General features: G+C 42.2%; 1 protein-coding gene across 4 annotated transcripts in view; it reads right to left on the bottom strand.

Moving 5' to 3' along the window:
• Positions 1 to 17,108, bottom strand: part of CACNB4 (calcium voltage-gated channel auxiliary subunit beta 4) — a 235,307-nt gene that overhangs the window by 7,392 nt on the left and 210,807 nt on the right. For all 4 annotated transcript variants that reach the window (XM_045821650.1, XM_045821840.1, XM_045821781.1 and 1 more), the window contains one exon: positions 16,630 to 16,725. In XM_045821650.1, the coding sequence (XP_045677606.1) occupies positions 16,630 to 16,725 (96 nt within the window). The remainder of the gene's footprint in view (positions 1 to 16,629; positions 16,726 to 17,108) is intronic.

Here is a 17,108-nt window from a genome sequence, read left to right as displayed (position 1 = left end):
TTCTTTACTGAACATTTTGACCCTGAATAAGATGACCAGTCCAAACTGACTACTGTTTGAGAAGTCTCATCTGATTCAACTCACAGGAAACCTTTCCCCCATAAGAACATCTATTAATAGATTTCTGATGGTTTTCTTCATATTTTACTAATTCATCAAATATTTACTCAGTATTTTGTGCTAGGCACTGTGGGTATACAGTGGCAAAGAAACATATGCTCAAGAGCATACAGTATGTTGGGAGAGACAAGTGTTAAAATCCTTAATGAGCTATGTCACACAGGAACCTTAATTCAGAACAACAAAGAGACTGAGTCAGTCAATGCTTGGAGCTGCAGCTTAAAGTTCTAGACTTGAAAGAAGGCCCAAAGAGACATGTAAAAGTTGAATTTATGAGGGAGGAAAAATTATGAGTAAGTCAAAGAATTCTATCTGTAGAGATAAGAGAATAAAACAGATAAAGAGAAGCAAGGACACAATAGAAGAAACAGACCACATGACCCATGAGAGACTGGGAAAAGAGCTAGGTTTTATAGTTTCATTAACATATATTTCTTCAATAAATCTCCTTTTCCACTAAAGTAACTCAAGTGAGTTTCTATCTCTTGCAATTAAAAGCCCCCTCTGTCATTAACGTTTCAGCAGTTACTTTACAAATATAGAGCCTGAGAACTGAGCATAATGCTCTGACATAAACACTGCATTCTCCGATAGCATTGCAGTGCTAACTGGAGTAGGACCAGAACTGCCCTACCTCAAAAAGCACGCACAGACCCGGATTGAGACAGATGACGCAGGAGGAGGAGGAAACTGGCCACCACGGGAGCAAAGGGCCACTCTAGGTTAGAACTATTGGCAAATTCTAGACTGTATGTTGTGTGGTGTCAGCTGTTCACATAATTTTATTTAAGCTAACTGTATAATTCAGTTACATAGGCATCACTCTGTAATGCAGGTTCTCTCCTACGTCTAATCTCAGTAAGCCATTTGTGTGCTTTCTTAAAGTTACAGAGCCTCGCAGGGACACCTGAAGTGAGGGCCCTCACTATCACACACAGCCAGGACTGCAAAGCCCAGATGGGGCAAATGAGGAGGGCAGCACCTACTGCTGAACAGTATTTGATTGAGGCTCATGTCCACTTGACTGCCCACATGCTACCTTGTCATGGCTGCAGGCACCACTAAACATACACTTAGTTACAAATAATTTCAATAAAGTATGTCTCTGTGCTAACAGACAGACATTTTCCATCTCGGCACAGGTCTGTTTGCCCAAGGCTCAGTCATTTCCAGGAAATGATGTGTGTGCAGTGCTAAAACAACAGCTCCATGGTGGAAGATCATTTGAAACTGCTCTTGGGCTTTCAAAAGCACAGAGGAGAGCAAATTTCAGCTTCTGAATGAAATACCACGACTTAGTTTCAACTAAAAATTTTACAGCTTGTATATCTGTGACGATTTTTCTTTTGAATTGTTTAGGAAATAACACAGCTGATTAACCAGAGTGGTAGAAAGTGAGTGTAATGAGAAAAAAAAATTTAATTATACATGAAATTCAAAGAGAAGCAGCTCAATGAATTATGCAAGCCAGCTTTGCCTATTTTTCATAAACTTCAAAGGTTCAAGTCCAGTTAGCAGCTTACTGTACAGAATGTGAGGCCTCTGGTGTGGCTGCTGTTCTGAGAGCTACCTAATCAGCAGAGGAGGGTGTGAGCAGCGGGCCAGTCAGGGCGGGCAACAGTTAGGCACTCCGTGGGATCATGCCCTCGGGGCCTGCTGGAGATGGGGTGACTCGGAGCTGTTTTCAAAGCACTGCCACCGCAAGTGCCCCTGGCGTCCTGGAGCAGGGTATGTTCTTCAGCTGAGGTGGCAGAAATAATGTTGCCATGGAACTACAGTGAACAACGGGGTCCAAATAAACCATTGGAAAAGCAACCCTTTTTCTAGATAAGCTCTTTCAGAAAACTTAAAAACCAAAGCATTTTAAATGACAAGACTGAAAAACATGCCTCCAGCTCATCCAGTGGTTCTGAAAATGAAAATGACAGGAAGAAAGAAGGTGAAAGATTGAAGCTGAATAAAGTGAAATGACGACCTGCGATGTCCTTTTTAAAAACTGTAAGTACACGCACTTAGCGATCTGTCCAGTCCTCCAGTCCCAGAGCATCACAAACTTTCCTCAGGGAAGGTGCCTGAATTAGGGCAACCCACTGCCTCGGTTTGCCAGGGACTGAGTGGGGAGTTGGGACTATTAGTGTGAAAATCTGGAAAATTAGGGAAAAATTGGAATAGTTGGTCATCCTACATTTTACAGAAGACAGAGCACTTCTTACACTGAGAATTCAAACAGGTTCTACTTATCTCTTTCATATTCTTTTGGGAGGAAGATAGAGAGAGAGTGGGCAAGTGTTTATGACTATGAAATACATATTTCCTAGAAGGAGAATTTCACTAAAACTAATGTTATCTAGGAAGTTGCTATTGAATATTTTAAATAACAAGTTTATAAAACTTAGAAATTAATTTTGCAGTTTAACTTTTCTTTAGGCTGGTGCCTTACTGAATACTAGCTACCTGGGAGATTAAATTTACACACTCTCTCCCATGGTGTAGACATTGCTTTACATGCATTTGTCGTGCATACACAAAACCTCACGTGGGAGAACTTTCCTACTTCTAAGTGGAAAAAGAAATAATAGGGGTGAGAATCCTTTTATTTATTTCTATTGGAATATAAAAATCCTAAATCTGCCACCATTTAAAAAAAAAGACCGGAAAATACCATCCAGTAAAATAAAATGGCTGAATGGCAAACATGTAATGCTGATTACAAAATAACCACCCAGCGTTTCTTGGATATCAAAACTGCATTCTTATATTACTAAAGCTTTTTAAATCCTGAGTACTTAACTCACTGCTGGTCAACTAGTGATAAGGAACAGGATGATTACGGGATTTTCCAAGATTTGGGGGGTCTTGCCGGGACAAAGGAGAGCCTGCCAACCTTATGGGGCTCTAGCAGTTAGTCTCCGGCACGGTTTCCACTTCAGCAAGCTAACCTGGAAAGATAATCAGAATTCTTGCCACTAATCAGAGGAGACAATGTGAAGGCAAAGAATATCAGTGACTTCGACCCCTGCTAGCTTCTTTCTTTCAACAACCTGTGCTATCACTATGGCCCCAGCCACATTTTCCTTCCCACACCGCCCCGTCCTATCCACCTCACTCCCTCCATCCTTAGCCTTCAGAGAGTATAAGGAGATCTACCAGTGCTACTCATTGTCTGTAGAAAAGGCACCCAGTGCTTTTAAATTCCTGCTAATGCAACTGGTAAGTCAGCATGGGTGGGCAGGAGTGAACTATCCCTAACTCCCTATATTCAAGTTGAGTGGCCTAGTGATGGCAGCAAGAGTAGTACCCTTCGGACGGAGAGAAACAAGATTCTATGTGGCCTTATTTAGAGAAGGAAACCTCTGGAATCGATGACTCTCTTTTTCAAAAGCAGTGTTATGAATTAAACTACGAACATGCAGAGGCTCTGTAATAACGAATGCACCACCGGGGACAGCATTTCAAACAGATGGGTGAGTCCACACAACTTTAAATAATTTAAATAAAATGACTGTAAAAGGGCCATGGAAAATGACTACTGTGATAGGAATACGATCAAGGACACTGGGCACTATCATTCACCTCAGAGGTCTTGTGTTTAATAGAATAAATCTGAGTCCATTCAGCAATGGAAAAGAAAGGGTGATAGAGGAGAACTGCTACAGTTACTGTAACATTAGAGGTTTGCCAGACTCTTCGGAGGACATGAGCTCCCCTCTGGCAGAAAGAGCGATCAATGTCATTTTACCAGCACAAAAAAAAAAAAAAAAAAAAAAAATTACAAAGCTCAAAGAGCCTCTGGGTCAGCTTTTGGTAACACAAACCAGCTTGTAACTAAGTAGGATTAAAGGATTACATTTCATTTATAGATTCAATTGTCTGCCTATCTGCTTTTCTCACCATGTATTATGTAGCTCCTATTACCATAGTACTGGGGCAATTGGAACTTTGGCTTCTTTAAAATTACTATTTTCAAATTCTCTGAAAAGTAAATGGGTAGAAACCAAATGAAATCTAACAATATACTGTACAGATGTATATTATAAACACAAATTCAGGCTAGTCATATAAAAAGGTGTATGTGAAAAGGGCTCGTGGGTCCTAATCTCATAGGTCCTTTGCTGTCTGTACCTCACCTTTCCTTCTGTGACTCCAGAGTGGGGGAGGAAGGAAAGTCCTCCTTCTTCCAGAGCAGAAGTATTCAGAGCCCAGCCCCCATCCCCACTCATCTTTCTGTCTGTGGCAGATCAAAAATGGCCACCAAGTCTTTGACAAGTCCTGTATCCAGATGGAGGATGTGTCCCCTCTCCTGGAATCTGGGCAGCCTCTGTGAACCCTCTGACCAGCAGAAACCTGTGGAAGTGATACCGTGTCACTATCTAAGCCCAGGATCTAAGCCTGAGAGTCTGCAATACTTGCTCTTGGTGCCCTGGGAGCTGCCACGTATGAAGCATGGATCCCTGTTGGAGAGATCCCATGGAAAGGCCCGGACACCACACAGAGAGGCAGAGGGGCTGACTGGGCCCAGCCTTCCAGCCACACCTGCCGAGGGACCCATTCAGCCAGCAGCTGGATCCCACCAACTCAACTGGTGGCTGGTTGAAGTCACTAAGTTTTGAGGTAGTTTTTTGCACAGTAATAGATAAATAGAACAATAATAGGTAACAAGACAGTAATAAATAACTAGTTTTTTGCAGAGTTACAGGTAACTAGAATCTTGTCTTGGATAGAATAGAGATGGCCACGTGGGTGGGCTGCTGGCACTGAGCCTGCCTCCCGTTCCCATAGACAAAGTTTGACTGGACCATTCTGACTTATTAACATATTGTCCATGGCTGCCTGCTTGCTTGCTACAAAGGCAGAAGTGAGTCATTTTGTGAAGACCAAATGGCCCACAAAGCCAAATAGAAATATTTACTATTTGACCCTTTACTGAAAAAGTTTTAGAAGAAGCCTTACCCATGAAACCCAGGGGAAGCAGTTTGCCACCCCAGAATATGTAGTTTTGGGGGATATTGATTATTTTAAGCTGGTTATTTTTAAGAAATGAAGGTCTGAGGAATAACCTATGATCTGATCCCTAACAGCTTAAACAGAATTTAGATAGAGGACCTGGACCTGCTCCAGGAAGGGAGGTATCATCACAGATAACTAAAGTTTAATATGAACTAGGTGTGAGGGGCAGGGAGGAATGCAGTAAGGCCCATTTGAATGAAGTCCTCTCTGAGTCCATTGTTAAAGATGGTCCAGCAAACATTTGTTTACCAAACATTTGCTTCTTCATCTCCATATGAATTGTCTTCCTGCTCTTTGAAGTCCTAAACCACACCTCACTTTCTTTTAAGCTTAAAATGGCATATAAGATTTAACTGCCAGATTTGTCCTTGGGTCCTAGATTTTTATGGAACCCCTGATGTACATACATAATTAAATCTGGTTATTTTCTCTTGCTAATCTGTCTAATGTCAATTTGGTTATTAGACCAGCCAGACAAACTAAGAGAAAAAAAAAGGGGGGGGACTTCCCTTCCCCACAAAACTCATCATTTCTCTCCAGGAGAATATGTGATAACCAGCCTGTTGCCATTCACTATCTAAATTTCTGTCAAAGAAGGCAGAGATCTTATGCTGACTGTAGCCAAGGTAAGTGGAACTTTGAAAGCTGGTTCACCTCTCTTGGTCCTAGTTCCCTCATAAGTAAAAGGAGGAGGTTGGACTAGATCAGCCCTTCCCTAAAGCATTCCGTGAAACACTAGACCTATAGGATGCTCTATGGGAAAATGGTTGTACAGTCAAAATTTAGGGGAAGCACTGCACACTATTTGACTGAATAAAGATATAAAATGCTCAGTATTAAGGCTTCTGCAGTTTACCTTTGTTTATACAGTGTTTTTTCAAACATTCTTGGTATTGGGGCCATTTCTTCATCACACTTGTTGACATTGTGTAGTGCCCACATTAGGAAGAACACATTCCAGGAAGTACTACACCGGGTTCTCCTAAAGGTCCCTTTTTGCTTCCACAGTCCCAGAGTCTAGGATTCATTGTTTTGGTAAGAGAGAGTCAACTGCTTTCAGTACTCTTCCAGACTTCTCTTTGCAAAGACTGCTGCCTTTAGCTTCCTAGCAATGTGAGACTTTGTGTAGTTTGCTGACATTAGAGATTGAGGATGCAGTGGTCAATTAAGCAAGTCACAAATTCTTCTTGAGGAACTGAAATGACACAGTGATCACAAATTTTGGAAGACAATTATAATTATGGTCTTGAAATAAAGCAGGGAAAAATCAGACACAGTTTTGGATTACTCCTAGTTTTTAATAATCTAGAGATTTCTTCAGGCATGTCAACATTGAGTGTACAATTCCTTATTCACAAACTAACAAATGAACATGTTTCATAATGTAAACAGTATTTTAAAATATTAAATACAAGGTAACCTTGTTCATCCAGACTGCTTGTTTAAAATTCCAGGTTATTGGAGACTTCCAATCAAGATAGAAGCACAGGCAAACACAGCTCTCCTCCTTGTACAACCACATCAAAAATTACAACTAAACTACGAAACAACTACCACCCAGAATTGTCAGAAAATTGAGCTGTATGGAAGTCTGACAACCAGGAATTTAAAAAATCACATTCATTGAGATGGGCAGGGAGCCATAAATGTGGAGACACAGAGACAGGGAGATGTGGAGACACAGATAGGCAGAATAAGTAGTCCCACACCTGTGTGGGATGGATAAAAATCAGGAGGGAAACCTCAGGAGTAAGGGATCCCAGCCCCACACCAGGCCACCCAGCCCAGGGTTCCAGTACCAGGAAGACAAGTCCCCATAACTTCTGCCTATGAAAATCAGTGGGGGTTGGGGCAGCAAATGGGACTGCAGGATTCTCAGACTTCTCCTCTTAAAGGGCCCAGAATGGATTTAGGACTATGCAGACTCACTTCCTGTGGGCTCCAGCACTGGGGGCAGCAGCTGGAAGGTCACCAGAGGCACATGGGGAGAAACTGCAGTGTCTGGCATCAGGGTGAGTGTTGGGGGACAGCTTCCTCCCAGACAAAATTCTAGAGGTCAGGTAGCAGCCACAGTCCCCTTTCTGAGCCATCCCCACACAGGGTCACAGATAGGGACACCATATTGAGATTACATCAGTCTGGTTCACACAGGTTTCCTGACCCTGGTGATTACCTAAAGCTCCACACCATCCAACCTACAGGTATGCTTTTCTACAATAAGTCACACTATTAAGACAGGGAATCAAAGCAGCTTTACTTAATACATAGAAACAAACACAGGGAGGCTTCCAAAATGAGGAAACAAAGAAACATGACCCAAATGAAAGAACAAAACAAAACTTCAGAAAAAGACCTAAACAAAATGGAGATATACAAGTTAGCAGATGCAGAGTTCAAAACACTGGTTATTAGGATGCTCAAGGAACTCATTGGGTATTTCAACAGCATAAAAAGACCCAGTAGAAATGAACCTTACATTAGCTGAAATGGCAAAGAGAAAGAGCAAGCAAAAATATTGAAAGAAAACTTCCCTGATTTGGTGAAGGAAATAGACATGCAAGTCCAAAAAGCTCAAAGAGTCCCAAACAAGATGGATGCAAAGAGGACCATACCAAGTCACATCACAGTTAAAATGCCAAAGGTTAAAGATAAACAGAGAATCTTAAAAGTAGCAAGAGAAAAGCCGAGAGTTACCTACAAAGAAGTTCCCATGAGATTGTCAGCTGATTTCTCAAAAGTAACTTTGCGGACTAGAAGGGACTGGCAAAAAGTATTCAAAGTGATGAAAAGCAAGGACCCACAACCTAGATAACTCTATCCAGAAAAACTATCATTTATAATGGAAGGGCAGATAAAGTGTTTCTCAGGTAAGGTAAAACTAAAGGAGTTCATCATCACCAAGCCATTATTATATGGAATGTTAAAAGGAATTATTTAAGAAATAGAAGATCAAAACTATGAACATTAAAATGGCAATAAATTCACAACTATCAATAGTTGAATCTAAAAAATAAACTGAGCAAATAAACAGAACAGAACAGAATGGAGATCATAGATATGGAGTTCAATTGGAGGTTTATCCATTGGGAGGGGGAAGAGGAATAATGGGGGAAAAGGTGTAGGGATTAAGAAATACAAATCGGTAGGCACAAAATAGACAAGGGGATGTTAAGAACAGTATAGGAAATGGAGGAGCCAAAGAACTTACTTTCATGACCCATGGGCATGAACTATGGGGGGGGGCGGTACTGCTGGAGGGAATTGGGGGCACTAGGTGGAGATGGCAATGGGGGAATATTGGGACAACTGTAATAGCATAATCAACAGAAATATATTTAAAAAGTAAAGTAAAATTCTAGGTTATCTGACTAATGCTATAAAACAAGGAATTTTTATCCTGCTGAGAGACAGTGCTAGGGCAAAGCTGTCTTCCCACTGTATGAGGCTATCTGACGTATCTGACATGGGGACACATCCTAGGAGGATCTGGAGAGGTCACTGAGGAGCCTGAAGAAAGGGACCCCTGAAGCAGTGTGTGAGAGCCTGTGTTCCCCAGAAAAGGGAAGGGTGGAAGGAAATGCCAGAAGCTTTGGGACTGAAATTGCAGGGCAGTGCCCTGATAGATTTCCACACCTGTGGGTAAAGGATAAATAAAACTGTCACTCAATACATCAGGAGGAAGCTTGCAGGGAGCTTACGCAAGCAGAGTGAAATGTTTGGACTGAGGAAAAGATCCATTTGTTTCCAGCTCGCATGGAACTTCGGGGCCAAAGATTTAAATGGAGCATAGGCAGAGTTGCAGCCCTTCTCCTGCCTGTCATTCACATGTTTGGGGCCGGCTGGTAGAGGCCAAGTCCAATGAGCTGGGCCACATCCCAGGGAAGCCTGCCCTGGCAGCCACCTATGGAATGCTGCAACATCTTGTGTGCTCAACGAACAGTGCCAGGCTGTGACCCTTCTCTTGCTAAGAGATCAGCAGCCAAAGACCTCACCAGCCCTGGGGATGTGAGAAACCTCAAGTGCTGGGCCCCGAGGACGAATCCCCTGATGACCAGGTGCAGAGGTTGGCAGGACCTAGGCCATAGCACAGGAAGCTGCGGTGAGGCAATGGTGGCATCCACCCCAAAAGCATAACTCCAGGAAGGGAGCATGAAGCCAGAGAGACATCCACATAGCATCCTTGTGCCCCAGAAGGACAGATAAGGATGGAGCAGGGTTTCTAGACACTGTCTCTGGTTCTGGGGGCAGCTGGGTTCTTTCTGTGTTTTCTGGAAGAGATTGGCCTGGAATTGGGGGTCTCCTGCTCCCCCAAATTGGGCAACATTTCAATAAAGACCTTTTCTCTTCCCCACCAACTTTTGTTTCATGCTTGTGTTCAACGTCAGACACCCGAATACCACTCTGCTTGGTAACACTAAGGCAGCTCACAGTATTATTTGCATTTAGTATGCACATATCTTTTCTTGCTTCCAGCTATTTCAGACCCAACAATTGCATTATATGCACTTGTTAGCAGAAATACGTTGTATTATATACAACTCTCTCAGCAGTAAAATTCCTCATTTTAATAGGACATCAGTATTTTCTCTAGTAATTACTAGGAATCAATGTTAACAAACTCAATCTCATAAAAAGATCAAATGAACAAGAAACAGGTTAAATTCACCCAGAATGTATCTCAAGGAATTACTTACTGAGACTTATAACATGATTACCAAAATTTGTGCATATATTAATCTAATTCAGTGGTTCTCAACCTGAAGTGATCCCTCCCGGGGGCGCATTTGGCAATGCCTAGAGATGCTGTTGGTTGTCACACTTGAGCGTAGCTAATGGCCAGAGATGCTACCAGACATCCTACAGTGCAGAGGACTGCCAAAGAAAAATTATCCAGACTAAAATGTCAATAGCGCTGAGTTAAGGAACACTGATCTAAACTACTCTTTTAATCTATGAGATTTATGACTTACCAAATTGTTTGTGAAGAGTTGATTTAACTAACTGTAATCACGTTAGTCCATGTACTCCTTGAAGGCAGGGGCATGCCTTTGTATCCCTTACTCTGGAGAGGTAACCAGGCCTAATACTTAAATGTTTGCTGAGTGTATTTTAATACTTGCCAAGAAAGTTACTTGCAAAAGAGCCACATGGAACTGAGATGACTAAATATTTGTCTGGTTCAACCACATGGAGACATGGATGTCATGTCCTCAGACATGCCCACTGGTGACCTGTGGAAGTGTCTGATCTTGATGTTTTGAAATAATGAAGAAAGATATCATCTGACTTGTTGTCTCTTACTTTTACATTCTCCTATTCCCTGGCCTCCACAACCCACAAGGATTCAATAGTATCTCTATGCTGATCACTCCCAAAATCTAGACAGAATCAGAGTCTTAGGGGTGAGATACCATAGTCATATCTTAGATACCATAGTCATATCTTAGCTTACCATACCCATAGCCTTCACCAGAGGAGATTCCTTCCACAATATATCTGCCATCTGTTCATAGAGCCTACTCTACCCATCCCCTGAAACAAGGGCTCACTACTTAGAAAGCCAGCCCGTTGTTTTTGGCATTTCCATTTGGGCAGGCTTGTGAAATGTTTTTCTCCTGGGGGGTCAGTCCGACCATGCAGACTAATGAAATTAGACAGTCCTACCAGCTCTTAAGTCCACTCAGACCTGCTCCTGGAAACTCCCACTGATGTTTTTTCTTTTCATTTTTTGAGGTAGCGTAACTTATGGGAGTTTTATTTTTTATTTTTAATTATATTTTATTGATTATGCAATTACAGTTGTCTGAATTTTACCTTTGCCCCCCTTCACCAGGCACCCCAACTCTATGAGGAAATCTCCACACCATTGTTCATGTACATCAGTCATGAGTGTAAGGTCTTTGGTTCCTTTTCTTATACTGTACTTTATACCCACATGGCTATCCTAAAACTACCTACTTGTTCTTCTTAATCCCCTCACACTCCACACCCATTCCCCCACACCTCCCTCCCATCTGGCAGCTATTAAAACATTCTCTGTATCCGTGAATCTGTCTCTGTTCTTCCTGTTTGCTTAGTTTCTTTTTTAGATTCAATTATTCATAGATATTTACTGCCATTTTACTGTTTGTAGTTTTGAACTGCTTTGTTTTCTTAATTAAGTCCCTTTAAAATTTCATATAATAATGGTGGGGTAATGATGAACTCCTTTAGTCTGTTCTTGTCTGGGAAGCTCTTTATCTGCCCTTCAGTTCTAAATGATAGCTTTGCTGATAGAGCAATCTTGGCTGTAGGTCCCTGCTTTTTATAACTTGGAATATTTCTTGCCAATGCCTTCTAGCCTGCAAAATTTCTTTTGAGAAATCAGCTGACAGTCTTATGGGAACTCCCATGTAAGTAACTAATTGTAAGTTTTTTAAGGCTCTTAAAAAACTTTTACAGCCTTTTAAGACTCTCTTTTTATCTTTAACCTTTGGTGCTTTAGTTATGATGTTTCCTGGAGTGGGCCTCTTTGCATCCATCTTGTTTGGGATTCTCAGTGCTTCCTGGACTTGCATGTTTAGTTCCTTCACCAAGTTGGGGAAATTTTCTTTCATTATTTTTTCAAGTAGATTTCCAATTTCTTGTTCTTTCTCTTCTCCTTCTGGCACCCCTATGATGTGAATGTTGGACCTCTTGAAGTTGTCCCAGAGGCTGCTTACACTATCCTCATTTTTTTGGATTCTTTGTTCTTCTCGTTGTTCTCATTGATTGTTTTTTGCTTCCTTACGTTCCAAATCATTGATTTGATTCTTGGCTTCATTCATTCTACAGTTGTTTCCCTGTAAATTGTTCCTTATTTCAATTAGTGCATCCTCATTTTTGACTGGATCTTTTTTATGCTGTTGAGGTCCTTACTTAAGTTCCTTGAGCATCCTTATAACCAGTGTTTTGAACTCTGCATCTGATAGAATGCTTATCTCTATTTCATTTAGTTCTTTTTCTGGAGTTTTGATCTGTTCTTTCATTTGGGTCATGTTTCTTTGTTTTATCATTTTGGCAGCCTCCTGTGTTTGTTTCTATGTATTAGGTAGAGCTGCTATGACTCCCTGTCATGGTAGTGTGGTCTAATGTAGATGTCCTGTAGGGTCCAGTGGCATAGCCTCCCCTACTACCCAAGCTGAGTGCTCAAGGTGCACCTTTTGTGTGGGCTGAGTATACATTCCCCTTGTAGTTGAGCCTTGACTGCTGTTCACAGTTCAATGGGATGGATTTGCCAGGCCAGTTAGCTTAAAGGACTGGCTGCTACCTCTGACCAAAAATCTCCACCCTCTGTGGGGGATCAGCTATGCAGGGGCAGGGTGGTGGTGCTTCAGTGTGGTCAGTAGTTGTCCACTGGGTGCACAGGCCCTGGAGTTTTGTGTGGGGGGCAGGCCAAGGTTACTACCTATCTATGTCCTGCCTGGGGTCACCCTGCCTGAGCTATAAAGCAATCTGAGATGGCTCCTCCTTGTGCTGAGCTTGGAGATTTGCAGGCAAAGCCAAACTGTTAATCTAGGCTGGCAGCTGCTAGTGCCAGGCCTGTGCCCACCTGCCAAGGGGTACAGGAGCTGGGGGCTTACTGAGGCTGGCTGTTATTTGATAGGATTTCGGAAGCTCTGAAACATGAGCCAAGACCAGCCATTCACATGGAAAAGTTACTGTTACAGTTTTGGTGGGCCTGAAAGTTGGGTGGGACAGAGTCTCAGGGAATCTCCTGGGCAGGGCAGACAGTGCCAGCCAAGTTGAGTCTCAGATATGGCTCGCACCTGCTGGCTCTGTGGCTCTGTGGGGTAAGGTTCAGAAAATGGACAATGGCCTCTGCCTGCCTTTCTCTCTAGGAAAAAGGTATCCCCCAGCTCTTGCCTTGATGCCAGACACTTCAGTTCTTCCCTGTATGCCACTGGTACCTTTCAAGCTGCTACCCCAGTGCTGGAGCTCAGAGGAAGTGAGTCTGAGTAAGTCTTTATGTGGGTTCTTTAAGAGGAACTGCTTGTGAATCCAGAAGTTTCTTCTACCCACTCAATCCCCACTGGCGTTTGCAGCCAAAAGTTATAGGCACTTATCTTCCTGGCACTGGAACCCTGACCTGGGGGGCCTGGTGTGAGGCTGTGACTCCTCGCCTCTGAGAGATTTCTCCCAAATTTTTATCCACCACACGTGGGCGAGGGACTAGCAAATCCAAGACTCCACCTCTCCTGACAGTCTGGATAGATGTGGTTTCTTTAAATCCGTAGTTGTCAGACTTCCACTGAACTCAATTTCTGAGAGTTTTGAGTGATGGTTGTTCTGTATTTTGATGTGGTTTGTGAGGAGGCAAGCCATGTTTACCTGTGCTGCCATTTTGACTGGAAATCCCTCCCACTGATCTTAGCACCATCTCTGGGACCTCACAGAATTCACTGCCTTCATAGTGTAGACCTCTACATCTGTGAAAACACACGTGGCAAACAAGTTTTGAGAAACTAACCTGTGTTTTTCCTGTTCTTGTCTACCATTTCCCCTGTTCTTGTCTACCATTTCCCCTGTTCTTGTCTACCATATTCCCTGTTCTTTTCTATCATTCAAATAGGTGGCAGGGTCTGTTCTCCCTTGTCTGGGAAGTAGTGGAGGAAGAGGTGGAAGTTGGGGGATGGAGACTGTGGCAGGAAATTGCCAGCTTTCCATTTCCCCTCCTGGGTTTTATTTCCCAAAAGCCCAAATTGGCTGGAGAGATTTTACTAACTACCTCTGGAAATGAAAGTGGGGATGCTTTTAGTACAATCAAAGCTTAGAGGAAGTTCCTTTAATAGCAACAAGAGGGGAAAAGAGGAAGACACCTCCTCTCCATCAGACAGAGAAGGAAGGGAGCTCCTTTGCAATGTTCCAGAGATGAGGGCTATGTATCTCCCTGCCTTACAAAGATCCCCTGTTCCACAAGGTTTGATACAGCAGTACACCCACCCCTAAGGTGGGCGTGGCAAATGGTTTTCTGAATTGGAACTCTCCTCCTCATTCCGTCAATTTCCTCACCAACTTTACCTTTACAACTTAGGGTCTTTGTTCTGCTCTTGGTTAGGGTAAATGTGGCTGTAAGCATAGCTAAATATCCTGCCTGCCTAGTGGAGTGGGGGTCTAAATATAAAATGTACTATTTCTTGCATGGCTAAGTTTGGGACCAGAGGTTCATTTACACTACACAACTCTATGTAGAGGTGGAGTGGCATAGTGGACAGAAGTTTGTTGGACTCAGATAGATCTAGGTTTGAATCCTGGAGCTCATTTACTAACTCCTACCTCCAGCAGGTTTCTTAACCAGGGACTTACTTTCTCCTCTAGAAAGGAAGGATACCATTATTTACTAGGGCAGTCATAGAGGTGTGCGCTCAGATTTCCCCTTGAGTGAAAGTCTGCTGTGATGAGTGTAGGCAGCAGACAGACTTGGGTTGCTGTACCCTCAGTATCCACCACAGTGTTCAAGCTGAGGCCATGCCTTCCCCAGGCTACTCCCTGTCAATGCCTGAGCACAGAGCCAGGATTGGAGCCTGGACATTTCTGCCCAACACGAGACTCCTCTAATGGGCAATCTTTTCTCTGGGGATCCCCATGTAAACAACTGAGATTTTCTTAAAGCTGCATCATAATCTGAGGCTCCTCCTACTCATTCTCCTTCCTTCCCACCCTCCTTTCACAGTGTCAGGCCTGAAGCAGGTCTCAAGGCCCTTCCTGCCAGTTCCCATACATCTCTCACTGGTATTTTTTCCATTAAATCTGCATTTCTAATTTCATCTATTTCTCTGCTTCCCAGAAGACGCTAACTGACATAACTATCCATAGAAGACCATTCTAAAAATTGAAAACAATAATAGTTCCTGGCTCTTGGTAGTTGATCAATAAAGGTTAGTGTCCTTCAACTGGGTAATATGTTCTTCTATATTTGCTCAGTGCTTCAATTATATAATCCATTATATAAGTGGACTTCATTAGTAGACAATGTGAAGTCAGACTTCTTAACATAGCACTCCAGACTCCAAGCTATCCAAATTAACTATCTGTAGGTAGGTAATAAGATGTGTGGTGTGTGTGTGTGTAGTAGTAGGGTGGGGTTTTAAGGGGAGGAAACTGGTTTTAGAGCCAGATAAATCATAAATCTAATCCTTATTTGCTTTGACCTCAGAGGAGTCATTTCACCTCTTGTCTTCAGTTGCCTCAACTATATAATGGGGATAATATTACTTATCTTACTAGGTAACTGAGGATTAGAGATAATCTACATAAAACATCTAGCATGGCATCTGGCCCATTGTAAGCATCTAGTAAAAGGATGCATTATTACTCATTGCCTGTACATCCTTTCATTCATTCACTAAATACTTATTGTGGGCCTACTATGATAGGAGTTTGAGATACAACAGTAAACCAGACAGACACAGATCCTTAGGGAGCCTGACAGGTTAGGCATAGTATAGCACAAGTATATCTAGTTATTATAGCAGAAACACTTAGATGGTACTTATTACGTACCAGCCACTGTTCTAAGAGCTTTAGCATATATTCACTCATTAAGTCTATACAAACCCAATAAGGTAGGTACATGCTGAAGATTACATAAGTAGGGGTGCAATCCCTAGCATGGATTTGAACTCAGGCAGTCTGGCTCCAGAGTCTATACTTTTTTAAAAATATATTTTATTGATTATGCTATTACAGTTGTCCCATTCCCCCCTTTCATTCCCCTCCACCCTGCACACCCTCTCCCACCCACATTCCCCTCCTTTAACAGTTATCCTCCTTTAACTGTTGTCTTTGTAACCATCTGAATTGAATTTTATGCTTTCACAGAGCATAAACAATCTTTATACAAGTATAAATTTAGTGTTCAAATCAGTAGAAAAACAACAGTTATTTCCTTTAGAGAAACACAGGCAGAAACAGTAAGTCAGCTGGGCAGGTGTAGACACTGATCAGTCACTGGTGACCCACCCACGTGATAGTGGTTACCTTCCCCCACCCACCCACCTCCCACCATTTGCTTGGCTCCCAACCCAGCAGCTAATTTCCTGGCAACGGCACTGGGGAAAAAGTTGCTATAACATGTCTTTTCACCTTACTTAACCCTGAGCTCTTCACCTGCTATCTCCACAGGGCTCTTCTAGTTCCAATAAATTCTCAACCACCAAAGTCATAATCTTTTATACCTATCAGGACTTTCAGACAGAAAAGTGAAAGAAAATCAGATCAGTATGTTTTTTTTTCATTTCATAAAAGTTCCACATGACTGGATTAACGAACTTCATTTTTTATTACATGGCAGACACCACCAGTTCTGGATGCCTGCAGATAGCCAACATGATAGCACACATTTATTTCAAGAAATCCATTAGATTTATGACAACATTTCATCTTCACCATCATTCTAGAATAAAAATGACAAAGCTAATATGAAAAAATTACCCCCTCTCCTAATGAGTCAAGAATAATTAAGACAAAAATGATTGTACTTACTGGGGGGCACTGTGCAAGCTTGTCAGCTGCCACCAGTTGCACATTCAAGTGTTTACTTTGGGACTTTCCTCTGGATTTAATCAGCCGCTGTAAAACCTGATAGAAGAAGACATGAATCTGAGATGCTATCAATGAGCTGAAGAAAACTGAATAAACCCAGGCCCCTTTTATAGTCTGTTTAGCACTGAGTATTAATAGTGAGAAAACGCAATGTGATAAATCATATATAAACTCTGTAATGACATCATCCACTTACACTGGCTTTCAGTTAGAGTGCATTTGGTGTGTTCTTCCTGTTCTCACTCCATGTGAGTCCTTGGTGGAATCTAGTCCCCCCCGACCCCTACATTTTACCCAGAAATTGCAAAGACAGCCCTGCAAAATAGAGGAACTAAACTGGACCAGGTCATTATGTCCAAATTCAGTTATTCAGGAGTAATATTTTGGTTCACTACCTAAATGTAAGATAAATATCACAT

This window comes from Phyllostomus hastatus, unplaced genomic scaffold, assembly GCF_019186645.2.
Source record: "Phyllostomus hastatus isolate PE091 unplaced genomic scaffold, TTU_PhHast_1.1 phas_contig_1, whole genome shotgun sequence".
Classification (NCBI taxonomy): Eukaryota; Metazoa; Chordata; class Mammalia; order Chiroptera; family Phyllostomidae; genus Phyllostomus; species Phyllostomus hastatus.
Note: the sequence above shows the minus strand (reverse complement) of the source record. Positions and strands in the feature narration are given on the sequence as shown.